This window comes from Zalophus californianus, chromosome 17 (assembly GCF_009762305.2).
Source record: "Zalophus californianus isolate mZalCal1 chromosome 17, mZalCal1.pri.v2, whole genome shotgun sequence".
NCBI classification, from domain to species: Eukaryota; Metazoa; Chordata; class Mammalia; order Carnivora; family Otariidae; genus Zalophus; species Zalophus californianus.
In genome coordinates, this window is record NC_045611.1 from 18,620,638 (window position 1) to 18,635,613 (window position 14,976).

Consider the following 14,976-nt stretch of genomic DNA (forward strand, 5'->3'; position numbering starts at 1 on the left):
ACCCTGCACATCAGCCCCAAGCAGTTTGTGGTGGACTTGCTGGCCATCACTGGCTTCAAGGATGACCGGCACACCCAGGAACGCCTGTACAGCTGGGTGGAGGTGAGGGCCACCTGTACCCCACTGGGAATGCTGACCCTGTGGACACCTCAAATGGACACTGTCTTGCTGCATGGGGGCCAGGCCAACACTGCCCAGAAGGCAAGGCGGGCAGCTAACCTATCTATGGTCCCTGGTCCCAAGGAGGGAGAAACAACGGCTGAAATTAACCAGTCCAGAGTGATCAAAAAGCAGCATTCGGGCCACTGGTTTTTGCAGTTTTCCTCCAATGGTACCAATTTTGCCTTCATCACTAACACCCCTAGCCATGTTTGGGAAGCATATCACATGAACCCAAGTTTTTGGGGTGCTGAAATCAGACTATTACAAGTCAGACCTTTTTGATGGGTGATACCAATTTCACCTACTTTGCTACATCATCACTTTCACACATTCCTTTCATATATAAGCTGCTTTAAAGCATTCTTTACCAAAAAAATGTTCAGTAAGGTCAAAGGAATGACCCAGGTCTTTTTGTATTTGTTTTTTGATTCCTTAAAATAATTTTAGGGTTTTAAGTTTTTATTTTAACATTGTAGGTGAAAAAGATTTAGCTAATGTCTCCTTAATTTGGTATTTCTGTAATCAAATACATTATTATAATACTTTTCACCCTAAACACACTGGTTCCCAGTTACTATTAGGCCCCTGGCTGGTCTATTGATTAGAAAGGTGAAGTCAGCATCTACAGCTAGAAAATGGAAAACCAGTGGCCCGAAACATACATTTTTGACCCTCTGGTCATTCTGGTAGCTACTCCTAGCCACAGCCTTGTGAGAGGCCTTTGGGCAGAACTGAGCCCAAGAGCATCAAAGGTCCCCCAACAACAGGCCTTGCCCTACCCCTGCCGCCACCCCCAGATGGGAGGACCCCCCCACACACCCACAGAACTAGGGTAGGCAACCAGCCAGGAAGTAAGGGATAAGACGAGACTTTCCTTCTAGCTCACACTGCCTTTCGCCAGGAAATATGGTCGCTGCATGGACCTGCTCATCCAGAGGGGCCTGTCTAGGTCTGTCTCTTACTCTATCCTGGGCAAGTACTTACAAGAGGGCTAGGGTGACCAGAAATGCTGCCCTCACATACCCCCACCTGCCAAGGCTCATTTTAAGAATGTGTGTCCCCATCAGAGGGTGTGTCAGTCTATTTTTATTATAAATAAAGAGTAATGAGTCAAGGGCCTGGACTCTGTCTTTGAGACACCAAAGACTTAACAATCAGGGAAATAATTTTAGATAACAGCTCTAATTGAAAGCTATTCAAAAGGTGTTGAGTCAAAATAACCAAACTGACTCAGGAAGGAAGAGCTAGGCTTGGGCAGCCAGGGCAGTCAAGAGTAAAGGGTACAACAGGTGTGGGCTTGCCCCTAAGTTTGAGAAGGTTGGCTTCAAAGCCAACTGGGAAGCAACTGCTGGGAACCCACCTATGTTCCTCCTGAGGGTGGGGGCAGCCCAGTCGCTGCCCAGAGCCACTTGGTGCCCACCAGCCTAGAGCATGGCAACACCCACACTCCGCTCTAGCCTCATCCTAGCCCCTAACTGGGGAGGGGACTGCAGAGAGAATAGAAGAAGGGGACATGGGGCCAGCAGCTCAGGATCAGGGTAGTCATTCAGGCTTTGCAGCCAGGCTCCCTAGGAGAGGTCCCTGCCAGTCTGCCAGTGGGCACAGACATCAGAAAGAGTAGTCAATAGGGCAGTGCATGTGGGCTGGAAGGTAGCCCAGGTGGCAGCCACACTCTGGTCACAGCAGATCCTGAGAGAGGTGATGTTTCCTGGAGCAAAAGTTGCTGGGTCCACTGCCTGCCTTCCAGCCCGGGCTCAAACCTGTGGTTGAAAGGTAGGCCTGACTGCCTGTTTCCTCAACTCAGGGTCCAGGTAGCATCTCTAGGGTAGGGCCCTGGCCCACCCACCCCCATTTCCACCTAAAGGAAAGGCAGCCATAGGCCTGGGCTGGGACTGGTGGATACAGGACAAAATGGTACTCACACAGGACAAGTCCTCAAGACCCCTGCCCAGGGCCTGCGCTGACACATAGCTGCTGTCAGACCCACTGGATCCACTGGCTGATGGGCACTGGGATGAGACCTCGGAGTCCTCAGGAGCTAGGGAGGAGGGAGGTAAGCTGTCAGCACAGGAGGGCCAGACCCTAAGTGATACCATCCTGCCTCTGGCTAAGCCCAGACCTACTCAAAGACAGCTGACTGCCCAGCTCCACTTCAGCCTCCAGTGCTGCTTCCTCTGGGAAGCTGGGAGAATACAGGGGCCAGCGGAGTCCCAGAAGAGCCGGGTCTCTGTACAGGTGCAGGTTGAGGGACCCCAGTACAGAGCAAGAGGCAGGGTCTCCAGGAAGAGAATTCAAGGCTCCCAGGTAGGGGCTGTCATAGTCAAACGGGGCCACGGCAATAGAGGCCCGAGAGCGAACTTCTGCATAAGAAAGAGGGTCAGGTTGGGACAGGCCAGAGCCTACCTGGGCCGGGGTCCTGAAGGGAGCACAGGCAAGGGCTGAAAAAGGTCCACGCTGCCTCGCATGCAGCCTTCCGCCCCCACACCCCCGGCAGCCTGCCTGCTACCTCGGCACTTCAGGACGTAGTTGACGGTGCGGTCGTTGATAGCTTCCTCGCTGGGGGCGATGTCCTGGAAGGCCTTGTTCCCCACACCCATGGATACCATCTCAGCCATGCGAACCTCTGGGTGGACAGTGGGCATACGTGGGGCCTCTCTGGACATGAGCCTTGCCCTTGGGCCTCTGTCTACCCTCTCCCTTGAGTAAGTCCTTCCTATACACCCATACCCAGCAGATTAGCCGTCCTGTGCACAGAGCCTTTCTTGGTGCCATGCTCTCCTCCCCACAATCCTGGGGGCAGGTGTCATAACTGCTCTTTTAAAGTTAAGGCCTCTGGTACTCAGAGAGGTTAATACTGTGTCCGTAGTCAGGGACAGTGAGAGCAGGCCTGCCTGACTTTGAAGTTCTTTCCCCTACACTGGCTGCTACTGCGGGATCTCCCTGCTCCCAAGCATTTCCAGGTCCCTAAGCCCTGCCTGGGCCCGAGTAGGACACTGTAAGCTGTCCAGAGGAGGGGACCTTCTATTGAAGTAGGGGGCAGGGACACACCCTTGTTGTGGATGGCCTGCCTCCAGAGCAGACGAGAAATGTCAGCCGTCCAAGCCTGCTTGGTGGCCACGCTGGCAGCCTGCAGCACAAAGGTGTCCCTGGCCTTGCGACGGCGGAACCAGATCTCAAACCGCAGGTTGCTCTCCCCACAGCACTCAGTGAGGCCCAGGTCTGCCATCTGCGTGGCCAGGAGAGGGGCTTGGTGAGGCGCTGGGGGAGAAGGGGGCAGGGAGCGTGGGAGGGGTCGGGTGGGCCTACCTTGAAGGAACGCTTGTAGGCAAATGTGTCGGTGCCTGTGGGCCCTCGGCGAGGCTTGCTGAAGAGCAGCAGCTCCTCAAAGAGAAAAACGCGGCGCAAGGACTTACGGCGCCGGGTGCGCACCATGAACTCATCCTGTCGCACCAGCTGCCCCTGTTCCTTGAGGTTAACCTGCCAAGTTGGGGCCCAGTGAGTACCCAGCTTCTGCCACCCCCTCCCTTCACACCCACTGCACCTGACCACCAGGGCCCGGCATGACTCACATCACAGCCCTGAATGGCGTCCATGGCCAGCAGGTCATTGCCGTGTCGCAGCTGGAAGCGCACGAGGCTCTGGGCGGCCCGCAGGGCACTCAGCTCCTGCACGGCGCCCCCACAGGCCCGCGCCAGTTCCTGCAGCAGCAGTGCGTACTTGCTCATGCGCTGGATGGGCTTCAGCAGGTAGGAGGCCAAGTCTAGGTGGTCCCCCAGCATTTGCTGCTTGTCCTGCCAGGTGCATGGAAGACCATCAGGTGGCTTCGGGGTACCTCCTCCATCCCCTCCTCCCCTACAGTCTCAGGCTCATCTACCTTGAAGAAGGCGTGACCGAAGCTGATCATCAGGGCATCGGAGCGAGGTTTATTCTTGCTGTAGAGTGCATACATCCCAAACTGCACCCTCTGTGAGGACACACAGCTCAGCCTGGTTGCAAGGGGGACAGCTTCCAAAGTCTGGCCCCCATGGGCCAGATTCCCTCAGCTTGAAAGGACCAAAATGCCAATAAACAGCTCCCAGGGAAGCCTCCCTCTGATCCAATCTGCCTGGCTTTGAATGAGGGGTAACCTGGCAAGAACACGCACTGTGCAGAGCGGGGCTTGCCCACAGGGCTTTTGCTCCTCCCACTGCTCTGGGACCACCACTCTGGGACCCCTCACCTCGGATTACCCCTTCTCTTGCTCACTGCACTCAGCCACTTTGACTTGTCTCTTCCTTTAAACGTGATCTTTCCTCTGGATGGAACACTCTGACTCCAGTCCCTCTCTCTGGCCCCAGCTTAAACATCAGCTCCTCAAAGAGGCCTCTAACTGCCCCACTCCTGCCCACCACTCATTCACAACCATCGATCTATCCTGATTATTTTCTTCCTGGCCTCAACTATAATCTGGAATTCCCTTTTATACTTTTATGTCTCTTCTACTAAAACACGAGCAACCAGAGGGGTAGGGACCTTGCTGGTCTTGCTCAGAGCTGTACCCAGCACAGAGCCTGGCACCAAGCCTGCACCAGGGGCTCTTTGTTGAGTGGCAGAATCAGCTAGGGGCCATGTGGCCTGTGGGAGGCTTACGTGGCGCAGGAAGGCATAGGCTACCCGGGAGGGGTGCTGGGTACAGGCCTCCAGCTCACGCAGGAAGAAATGACAGTGGAAGTCCCGCAGCTTCTCCAGGTTGCCGAAGAGGTGGGCGCGCTGGCCACGGAGGCCCTGGGGCACATCGGGGCGATCCAGCTCGGGGAAGTAGTTCTCCATGGTGTAGTCAAGAGCACGGACATACTCCCGCTCTGTAGCCACCATCTCCGCCAGCACCAGCTGGAGCCTACCAGATAAGTGGAATCAGGATTCAAGACCTCTCTCCTGCCACTGCCCTCCCTGCCCTGCCCACTGCCTGTACCTGCTGGGGCTCCTGGGATCGGAGCTGCTTGGTGGAGGCATGGTAGAGGATGACCCTGGCTGGGCACCCTCTCCGGCCTCTGGTCTGTGGCAGGCAGCCGCAGTGGCTGCATGGTGGCAGTGGTGGGCAGGCTCTCTGAGACTCTGCCCCAAATTCTGATCAAGGCTGCCGGCCTTCCTCAGGGGAGGGGTGGCAGATGCAGCGGGCACACGGCTGACACACACGCTCGCTGTGCTGCCCGTCGTGGTCGTGGCTGTGGTCAGTGGTGGCTTCAGCGCGGCCTCTAGCTTCTGGTCCAGGGCCAGCCAGGTGTCCTGGCATCGTGCCCAGGCCCAGCGGCACTCCTGGCGGATGCCCTCCGACCCCAACCCTGTGGCCAGAGCCCACATTTTTCGGAAGTGGGCAGGAGGCAAGTCAGGGTGCTTGGTCCAATGCAGCTGCAGCCGTTGCAGCGCAACCCCTGGGTGCTCGTGCTCCAGCTCTGCCAACAGCCGCTGCCCCTCCTCAGCCCAGGTCGATGCCTGTAAACACCAAGGCCAGAGAGGCAGTGAAGGTGGGGCCCACCAAGACCGCCGAGCCTTCCCTTCAACCCACTTCCCAACCCCGCAGGATGATGACTCAGGCCATGCCCCCCAGTGGTTGGATTTTGGGGTCAACCTGAAGACAAGGAGAGAGAACAGGCAGAATGTCCTGAAAGCTCAGGCTATGCTGGGGTTAGGCAGCCACCCCTCCACCCCCGCCAACCACCTGCAGCCAAGGTCAGGACAGCCCACCTACCTGCTTGAAAAAATGGGAGAGTTTCTCAGCATCTGCCAGCCGCTGTCGCTGTCGGGCCAAAGCCCTGGAGAAGTCAGTCAGCTGGGCTTGCAGGGCCAGAAAGCGGGCCCCAGCGGGGCCTAGCTCAGCAGCCTCCCAGCCAGCCAGTGGCTGTAGAAACTTCTCCGCTCTCCTGACCTGCTCCTGGAGACAGAGCCTGGGCTCAGCAGGTCTGGGCCTGGTAGTCTAGCCCAGAGCAGTCTTTTCCACAGACATCTACATGTCATTGTCAAGTCTCCCCTGTGACTGAAGACCTTCCCTTGCCCCCGACTCCCCTCTGTCTCTGTGCCCCTCTCCACAGCCAAACTTCCGGAGAAGTTGTTATCCTTGGCATCACTGCTTCTTCCCCGTGAGCCCCATGCAACCTCAGTGCCACCGCCATCCCCAGCCCTTCTCAGGCCTCATCTGACCATCACTCAGCAGCCTCCAGTCCTCTCTCTGCCAGCTCCCCGACCCCTCTCCACTCACCTGATTCTCCTCGTCCTTCTCTGGTGGTTCCTCCTCCTGTTCCCCATCCCTCACCTGGGCCATTAAACACTGGTGCTCCTGAACACAGTCCACACGCTCTCTCCTCAGGCAGTCTCGTGTGACCAACTTCAAATGTCATCCACAACTCACATCCACCAAGTGACCCTCTACACCCCGGTCTCTCCTCTGAGTTCCACTGATGAATCCCCTTCCCCCAGAAGGTCCTTGTCTCCCAGCCCCTCTCTCGGGGAACGGCACTCATTCAACCCTGAAACCTCCCTCTCCTTCTTACTATGTATCCACCATCAAATCCCAGCAATTTCTAAAATCAATCTCTTCTGCCACCATCTGGTCAGGGAAAGCATCATTCCCGGTGGGCCACTGCAACTGCCTCTGTGGACTGTACACATCCATCCTTCAAGTCACCGTCTACCCAGAACCTAAGATGATCTTCCTCGGGGCGCCTGGGTGGCTCAGTCGTTAAGTGTCTGCCTTCGGCTCAGGTCATGGCCCCAGGGTCCCGGGATCGAGCCCCACATCGGGCTCCCTGCTCAGCGGGGCAGGAAGCCTGCTTCTCCCTCCCCCACTCCCCCTGCTTGTGTTCCCTCTTTTTTTTTTTTTTAATTTTATTTATTTATTTCAGAGAGAGAGAGAATGAGAGAGATAGAAAGCACGAGAGGGAAGAGGGTCAGAGGGAGAAGCAGACTCCCCGCCGAGCAGGGAGCCCGATGTGGGGCTCGATCCTGGGACTCCAGGATCATGACCTGAGCCGAAGGCAGTCACTTAACCAACTGAGCCCCCCAGGCACCCCTGTGTTCCCTCTCTTGCTGTGTCTCTGTCAAATAAATAAATAAAATCTTTAAAAAAAAAAAAAAAGGATGATCTTCCTAGAATGTGGATCTGATTATGTGACTTTCCCACTTAGATGTTACATTGAGACAGGGCCCAGTCATTTGGCCACTACTTTCCCAGCCTCATTTTACCTCATCTCACTCCATTCTCCCTCCCTTTTCTGCACTGCATTTCAACCTCACTGTCCTGCTTATGGTTCCTCAGGCAACCCATGCTCCCTCCTGCCACAGAACCTTTGCACATGCTGTTTGCTCCCTCAGCCTGGAATGTCTCTTAACCCCAACCCCTCTTCCTCCTAATTAACCCTGATCTATTCTTTAGCTTTCAGTTCAAAAATCACTACCTCAAGAAAGCTAGCCCAACACCCTTTCTGGGTGAGGTCTTTATTAATACACTCAGGTAGAACCACATACATGACTTCTCTTCAGAGCTTCTGCCTTGGTTTGCAAACACATATATGACTTTGAACCTTTGATTACAAGTGATCCTCTCTGCTGAACTGTACATTCCAAGAGAGAAAAGGATAGATTTGCCTTCACCCATTCTGCATTTTCAGTCCTTGGCCAAGTGACCCAATACCTATGGAATGAACAAGTGACCAAACTCACCTGGGCAACCTGGTCCAAGTCCTGAAAACGACCTTGGGCCTGGAGCAGCATGTCCAGTGAGGGCTCCCTTAGCTCCTCAAGTGCTGGCCAGCCCACCTGCTGTAGCCACACTTCAATCTGGAGGGGCACAAGCAGGGAAAGGAATGCTGCTGTGGGGTGGAGGTCATGCTTGAGATCAGAGGGAGGGCCCATATGGGTAGATAGTTCCCACCTGGTGCAGTCCACCCTCCTGGGCCTCCAGAGTCTGGACCAACTCTAGTGCCTGTACCCGCCGGTTACTCTGGAGGGTCAGTTGGTGCAGCAGTCCATCTACACGGCCATAGAGTTCATCAACCTCATCCACTGCTGGTCTGGTATAGGGTACATGGTCTTAGAGCTCTTAGTTGCCTTGCTCCACTCCACCCCATCCTGGGACCACAATTCTGGCTGGTTCTGAGCCAGCCAGCTGAGTCCCTAGCATAGGATATGGTGAGCTGGGGCAAGATCTGGGATCTGAGTTTGCATCTACCTGTAGTCTGGGCTCTGGGTCACCTCTGGGACTGCTTGCTTCAGCCATGCCAGCTCCAAACCCCCTTGGCATTGTAGCCATGCTAGCCGTGGTGAGTCTAGCACATGCTGCATCAGGACCTGTGCCTGCCGTAACAGCCGACCAACTTCCTGTGATTAAGTGCAACAGGTAGTGGAGGTGAGCATGGAAGAAAAGGAGGGAGACAGGGAGCACTCGGAGAGGTGTCGAGGGAACACTCACCCCAGACTCCATGGGCTGGGGCACAGCCTTCATGCTCTCGATGGCCCCCTGGAGCAGGGCACAAACCACCTGGCAGCTCTGCAGTAGGGCTTCCAGACGCTGTGAGCAGGGGCAGGCATGACCAGAGTAGTGCAGTGCTGGTCCCAGGCAACCTGGATACCAGGCCGGCTTTGCACTACTCAAGCCAACCCAGAAAAGGCCCCTCTGCTGGCCACGTTGCCTGCCACCCACCCTGTGCCCCACCCACTGCACTGACCATCCGGAAGTCCAGCCAGGCCTGGTGGCAGTACGGCAGGCCTCCTCCCATTGAAGCTGGCAACCCGGAGGTGGAGACGTGGTTCAGCAGGCTCTGATGAGAAGGCAGCTGCTGCAGCTACCAGAAAAGCAGGTGGTGACCGAGGCCTAGTGGGGAAAACAGCCCATCTCCACCCCTGGCCGAAATGGCTCTGTACCTGCAGCCTGGAAGGTACCTCCTTCGGCATCTTTCCCAGTAGCAGCACCTGGTACACTGACCCTGGGGCAGCTTCCTGCAAGGAATTTGAGTTCAACCATGTCCCCAACCCTACACAAAAGGAATGACTGAAGGCAGGAGAAGCTACTATCGTGTACTCACCTGCAGTTGGCTGAGCCCCCAGAAGAGGGAAGAGCATGGGGAACAAACCCGGGCGTCCACCAGCACGGTCAGTCCCATGGCCTGTACTTCGGGCCTAAAGAAGAGGCTTCAGTTCAGTATCTAATTCCCCAATCTTGCCATCTCCCAGCTCAGGCTCCAACCCACCCCCCACTTCCTCCCCAAACCTGGGAATGCCGCGCAGGTAGAGCAGGAGGCGGATGAGTTCACGGTTACTGCACTTGGGATGAAGCCAGGCTGGGCTATGGGCACACAGAAGCAGCACTGCCCGGCCTTCTACATCCCGAGTCCCTGTGGGGAGAAGGCAGTGAACACCTGCCCAATCAAGTCACCCCCCTCCCACCGCCTCCAGTCATTCCCAACTACCTGGCAGGGTAGCCATGCCACTGGCCAGCAGCTCCCAGGCAAGGTCTTGGGCCAGGAGATCATCAGCAGGCTTAGGGAGGCTAGATCCACTGGGGTCTTCAGAAGGAAAATGGCTTGGGTCTGCATTGGGCCACCCCCCCCCCCCAGAGACCCCTCCTCGGACCTGGGCTTCAGGTGGAGTAGGGTCAGAGCCCTCCCCCGCTTCAGGAACCCCCACTCCCAAGACTTCCTCGGCCCCGCCTCCCTTACCTGCCTCCAGTAGCTCTGACATCGTCTCAGATAATGGGCCTCCAGGGTCCACAGGATCACTGTCCAAACCCTCAGGACCCAGGTGGGCTGGCATTAATCTCTTTGGAACTTGGTCCCTTGCCAAGCCTCCCCCTTGACTATCAATCTCGCCCTGTGCAAGGCTGAGGCGGGAGGACATTGGGCACAGGAGGCTCTCCACTCCAGAAGGGGTTGGTTCCTCTAACTGGAGTGAGGAACCTCCTAATGTGCAACCCTGGGCATCCCCCGACCCATCTACAGCCGTCTGTCCTAGGGAAGGCCAAGGCTCCCCAGGCAAGGGGCTGCCCTGTAGCCCTTCTCCCTGGGCTGTCCCTGCTGTAGGTCTCAGAGGATTGGGGTCCTTAACCTGCATGCGGGGAACAGGTTCTTCTTCATCCCAGGCATCCCTGAAGCTGCACACAGCAAACCTCCAGTCAGTGGCGTGTCCCTGGGAGTCTGGGGACTCATCCCCAACCTCCGGTGGCCCTTCCATCATCCCCTCCTTAAGAGTGGGCCTGCTCAGGGCAAGTGGGAGAGGGGCTGGGCCCTCAGTATGAGGCTTCTGCTCATCCAGGAAATGGGTTGACGATGGTCGTGAGTACGGCTCCGTGAGACAGGCAGAAGGCCAGTCTTGGTGCCCAGACAGAGGGAGCACAGACGCGGCGGCAGTTCAGACCTGAAGAGAGGGGAGAACAGCAGGGGTCGGCCCCCGCCAGACCGCGCTCACGGGGGCCTCAGCCAAGAGGGCCCCCGCTCTTGGACGCGCACTCCCTGCCACGCTTTGCTCGTCCATGCGGATGGGACGCCGCCATTGCATGGACGCCGTGCTGCCTAGTGCTGACACCCGCCCAACTGGGCCTTGTTTGGCCACGAGACTCCGCGCCCCATCCCTCGCCCGCCGGCCACACTCACGTCCCCGGGACGCGGGACGGTGAAGCGGAGTCCTCGAGCCTACCGCCCCGCCGTCGACGGCGGGTACAGCGCGCCGCCCGGCGTCCACAGGCGCCGCCTCCTGGCGGCGTGGAGGGAACGCAGGGCGGCGGAGGATGCGGCGCCGCGCCGCCCCCTGGGGGCCGGAGGACGGACCTGCAGCCCACTCCCAGGCCCGACGGCAGCGGCCGGGACCCCCAGGAAAGCGCCGAGGAGTGGGCCCTCGGAGCGCCCCCCTGCCCGCCGCCGCCCCCCTCCCACCCTGGGGGCCAAGCGGCTCGGCTCCACTCCCACCCTCAGGGCCCCCTTACTTTGACTTGGCTTCTCTGTCGGCGGGGCGGGGCAGCGACTGCCAGCCGTCCCACTGTGCCCACTCCCCGGGCCTGCCTGAGAGCGCCGGAAGCGGCCCCCTGCTGGGCGAGGCGGTGGAAGTGCCCGAGGTGAGGGATCCAGTGGGTCGGCCTGGGGATAGAGGGAAGGGGCTTGCGGTGGGGGGAGGGGTTCTTGAATGCACGCAGTATGGGGTTGCTGCCCCACCCTCTCCTCAAAACTGGGAGCACTCACTCCTCGCGGGAGAAGGTAAGTGTGGGCCCAGGGTCCCAGGAGGCCCCTAGAAAGAGAAACCCTCTAAGCCCAAACCAGCTGCTTGGGGCTGCTAGGAACCAGTGGGGGTATCTTCATGGAGGGTAGGAGGAAGGGGCTCCCCTCCCTTGCAGCCTTCAGTCTTCCTTCCAGGCCCAGGCACCAAGACAGGTTGTATGATTCCAAGACCCGGTGGGGGACTCCTATCTGGGCTGGAGCTGACTCAGGCCTGCCGGAGTCCACCAGGCCCAGACCCTCCACTCTGGTGCTTTCCTGGGCGCTTTCACCTACCCCCCTCCCCACAAAGTCCAGCCAAGGAGGATGGGGCTGAGGTCAGGGTCCTGAAGCCAGAGACACAAACCCAGGCCTGCTCCTCCACTTACCTGCTGGGTGAGCTCCAGCAACTCAGTTCTCTTTAAGCGTCACCTTACTCACCTGTTTAAAAAAAAAAATCATTTTTTTTTCCTGGGGTTGCCATAAGGAAGGAAGACCCCATGTGTCAGATGTCCAGTTGCTGCCAGCATTTAGGCTGTGTTCATGCCCTCCCCATCATTTCACCTTCATTCAGGGGATCCTGAACTGGTGAAAGGTACCTGCTCTGAGGTGTGAGGTGCCTTTAGGGCATGTGTGCCTGGCCTGACATTCCCCAAAATTTGTGGGAAAAGTGTAAGAAGGTAGGCTGTGTAGCCAGAAGAAGGCACTATGCCCCACGACATGCTCAGGCCCTTGGTTTCTGGGAGGGGAGGGGCAGTGGGCATAATGGCTTCCTTGGCTCTAAAGCAGGCACCCCCTCAGGAGCCTGGAGGCTGCTAGAGGAGCAAACCTGGGCATCAAAAGCAGGCACAGTGGTAACAAGAGCAACCCACCCCCGCCCCACTCCCAGCTGCCACATCAGCACCCAAAGTCCAGACTCTCAGACCAGCTACCTAGGAGCCTTCTTCTTGAGCTGATCTGGCTGCCAGAGGAGCCTTGGGATTGTCCTGCTCCGTCCCCAACCCCCAGCCAGGACCTCTGGCCCCACCCTCCTCTAGCTTTAGCGAGCATCAGGACCAACCTTGGATCCCTCCCCAGCTGTCCCAGGGCCGCCCCATTGAGTCATTGCCTCCTGCTCCCTCCCTGTCCTTCTGCCCACTGTCTGCCCACCCCCAGCCACCAGCCAGGCCTCCTAGGAGCGCTAAGATCTGGGGGGACCTGCTGGCAGGTACACATATCCCCTCCAATACCAGAGGCTAGTAAGAGGTCCCAAGCCACAGGCCATAGCTGACCCCAGCACTGCCGGGCACGGGCAGCAGATAGATTCAAGGTCAGGGGCAGCCTTGATTTGTTCACTCCACATAGAATGTGCATTGTAGCTTCATGAAAACAGAGTGTACTGTCCACTTCTGTACTTCCAGCACTTAACATAGGGCCTGGCATAGAATAAATGCCTAGGGGTGCCTGAGAGTGGTCACATTACCACCTGCCCTCCTGAGGCTCCCCATCCTTGAGCCAGATGTAAACTAGAGTCACAAATAGAGACAGATTCAGAGGCTCAGTCTGAAAGGAAAATGGAAAAGGCAGAGAGCTAACTGACGCACAGCCCTAGGATGGCAAAGATACGGATAGAAATGGGGACACACAGAGGCCTAGTGGGGGAACACTGGGGGCTGGGCCTGGAACCAACCCAGGCCGCTGACCACAGCAGGCTCTGCAGGGCTGAGCTTGCAGGACTGAGGAGTGACTCATGGGGCCCATCTCTGTGGCTCTGCTGGCAGCAAAATTCACTCACAGCAGCCTTTTCCACTGAGATCATAAAATGGGGTTGGGCCTCCCTTCCCTGCCCCTTCCCCAGCCTTCCCTCAGTCTCCCATTCCTTGCCAACATAAATCAATCAAAAATAAGATGGGGGCTGTGGGCCTAGTGATAAGACACCCAAAGTCATTGCCCTTACTCCACCCCAAACCTTGCACACTCTCTTCAGTACTGCCCCAGACAGCAAGGGTGGTAATACCAGACTTCCAGACTTTTCTCACTTTTGGCCTAAATAAACTCCAAACTCCATACTGGTCTAGAAAACTCATCTGATCACAAATCTTGTCTCAAACGTGTTCATCTCCCCTGGTCAAAATCCTTCCTCCTTCAAAACCTGGGTGCAGCTTAGGTCACCTTGAAGGCCATGTCCATCATCTTGCCCAGTCAGGTGGTGAGCCATGGATAAGCTCCTGACTTGCTCAGTCTCCTGCATCCCACATGCCTGCCTCTCCCCCAGCTCTGCTCACCTGCTTTCTCCCCCTCCATCTCTGACTAACCCTGTCTTCCCAGATGTCCAACTATCCTTAGTTACCCAGCACCAAGCCCATGAGCCCCTCTGCACCCCTTCCTCCTACACCGTGAGTTGCCTGATTGTGTGGATTTAATTTCTACCACCTTTCTAATCTAAAAATTCTCAAAGAATGTCGTCTTTGTGATCTCCCTCACAAGGAGCTGCTTAAGATTCCAGATCTCTGGGTCCCCATTGCTTTGCTAAGTCAGAACCTTGGGACAGGCCCAAGGAATTTACATGGCTTTTTTTTAAAGATTTATTTTTAGAGAGAGAGGGAGTGAGGAGGGGGAGGGGCAGAGGGAGAGGGAGAGAGAGAATCTCAAACAGACTTCCCGCTGAGTGCAGAGCCCCGACATGGGGCTCAATCTTAGGACCCCGAGATCACAACCTGAGCCGAAACCAAGAGTCGGATGCTTAGCTGACCGAGCCACCCAGGTGCTCCAGGAATCTGCATGTTTGACAGCTCTCAGTGATTGTGACCCTAAAGTCCGAGAATGGCTGCCTGCCCTCTCCAGTCTCTTCATATCCCTAGGCTGCTTGAGCAGAACAAGCCTCCTGTCTCCAGCCTTCCCTTCTACCAGTCTATCCTCCACCCGGGGTTTCTTTCATTCCATCTGGCACCAACTGCATTTGAGCTCCCTAAAGCGTATCACTGCCCACACCACTCCCCAGATCACAGTTCTCCCAGGCCAGCTCTCTGCCACCTCCACCCCAGCCTGTGTGTTCCTGGCTGGTTTCTCCAGAGCATATCACCCACTGCTCCCAGCTTTTTGCCATGTGTGCTCTGGGCATGCTGCTCTTTCTACCTGGAATGCATCCACCCAAATTTGCCTGTATTGTCTGAACCCCTACACACACACACACACACACACACACACACACACACACACACACACACACTAGCTCTTCACAAAGCCTCCCCAGAATGCATCCACACACACACACACACACACACACACACACACACACTAGCTCTTCACAAAGCCTCCCCAGAATGCATCCACCCAAATTTGCCTGTATTGTCTGAACCCCTACACACACACACACACACACACACACACACACACACACACACTAGCTCTTCACAAAGCCTCCCCAGATCTCCTCAGAGTCCCACAGCACTTTCCTTGCTCCTTGCCTTACAGTATAAGACCTGTAACGGCCAACATTTGCCTGTGTTGTCTGAACCCCTACACACACACACACACACACACACACACACACACACACACACACACACACACACACACACACACTAGCTCTTCACAAAGCCTCCCCAGATCTCCTGAGAGT

At 56.8% G+C, this 14,976-nt stretch overlaps 2 protein-coding genes across 9 annotated transcripts in view; one reads left to right on the forward strand and one right to left on the reverse strand.

The window, feature by feature from the left end:
- Positions 1-1,907, forward strand: part of KCTD19 (potassium channel tetramerization domain containing 19) — a 33,116-nt gene extending 31,209 nt beyond the window's left edge. For 5 of the 6 annotated variants that reach the window (XM_027620254.2, XM_027620258.2, XM_027620259.2 and 2 more), the window contains one exon: positions 1-1,186. In XM_027620254.2, coding sequence (XP_027476055.2) covers positions 1-444 — 444 coding nt within the window. In that variant the 3' untranslated portion in view covers positions 445-1,186. The other variant, XM_027620260.2, reaches the window with a different exon arrangement.
- PLEKHG4 (pleckstrin homology and RhoGEF domain containing G4) overlaps positions 1,783-14,976 on the reverse strand; it is a 15,259-nt gene continuing 2,065 nt past the window's right edge. Inside the window, exons 1-22 of one of the 3 annotated variants that reach the window (XM_027620251.2) lie at positions 11,111-11,242; positions 9,852-10,545; positions 9,603-9,698; positions 9,404-9,527; positions 9,219-9,312; positions 9,058-9,132; positions 8,862-8,978; positions 8,606-8,704; positions 8,366-8,514; positions 8,069-8,207; positions 7,858-7,974; positions 5,891-6,073; positions 5,114-5,634; positions 4,792-5,038; positions 4,037-4,126; positions 3,732-3,953; positions 3,469-3,639; positions 3,211-3,388; positions 2,669-2,785; positions 2,286-2,522; positions 2,085-2,200; positions 1,783-1,922 (exon numbers count right to left, since the gene is read on the reverse strand). In XM_027620251.2, the coding sequence (XP_027476052.2) occupies positions 1,917-1,922; positions 2,085-2,200; positions 2,286-2,522; positions 2,669-2,785; positions 3,211-3,388; positions 3,469-3,639; positions 3,732-3,953; positions 4,037-4,126; positions 4,792-5,038; positions 5,114-5,634; positions 5,891-6,073; positions 7,858-7,974; positions 8,069-8,207; positions 8,366-8,514; positions 8,606-8,704; positions 8,862-8,978; positions 9,058-9,132; positions 9,219-9,312; positions 9,404-9,527; positions 9,603-9,698; positions 9,852-10,365 (3,612 nt within the window). In that variant the 5' untranslated portion in view covers positions 10,366-10,545; positions 11,111-11,242 and the 3' untranslated portion in view covers positions 1,783-1,916. Of the gene's footprint in view, positions 1,923-2,084; positions 2,201-2,285; positions 2,523-2,668; positions 2,786-3,210; positions 3,389-3,468; positions 3,640-3,731; positions 3,954-4,036; positions 4,127-4,791; positions 5,039-5,113; positions 5,635-5,890; positions 6,074-7,857; positions 7,975-8,068; positions 8,208-8,365; positions 8,515-8,605; positions 8,705-8,861; positions 8,979-9,057; positions 9,133-9,218; positions 9,313-9,403; positions 9,528-9,602; positions 9,699-9,851; positions 10,546-10,781; positions 10,954-11,110; positions 11,243-14,976 lie in introns of those variants that run through there. The other 2 variants (XM_027620252.2, XM_027620253.2) reach the window with 2 other exon arrangements.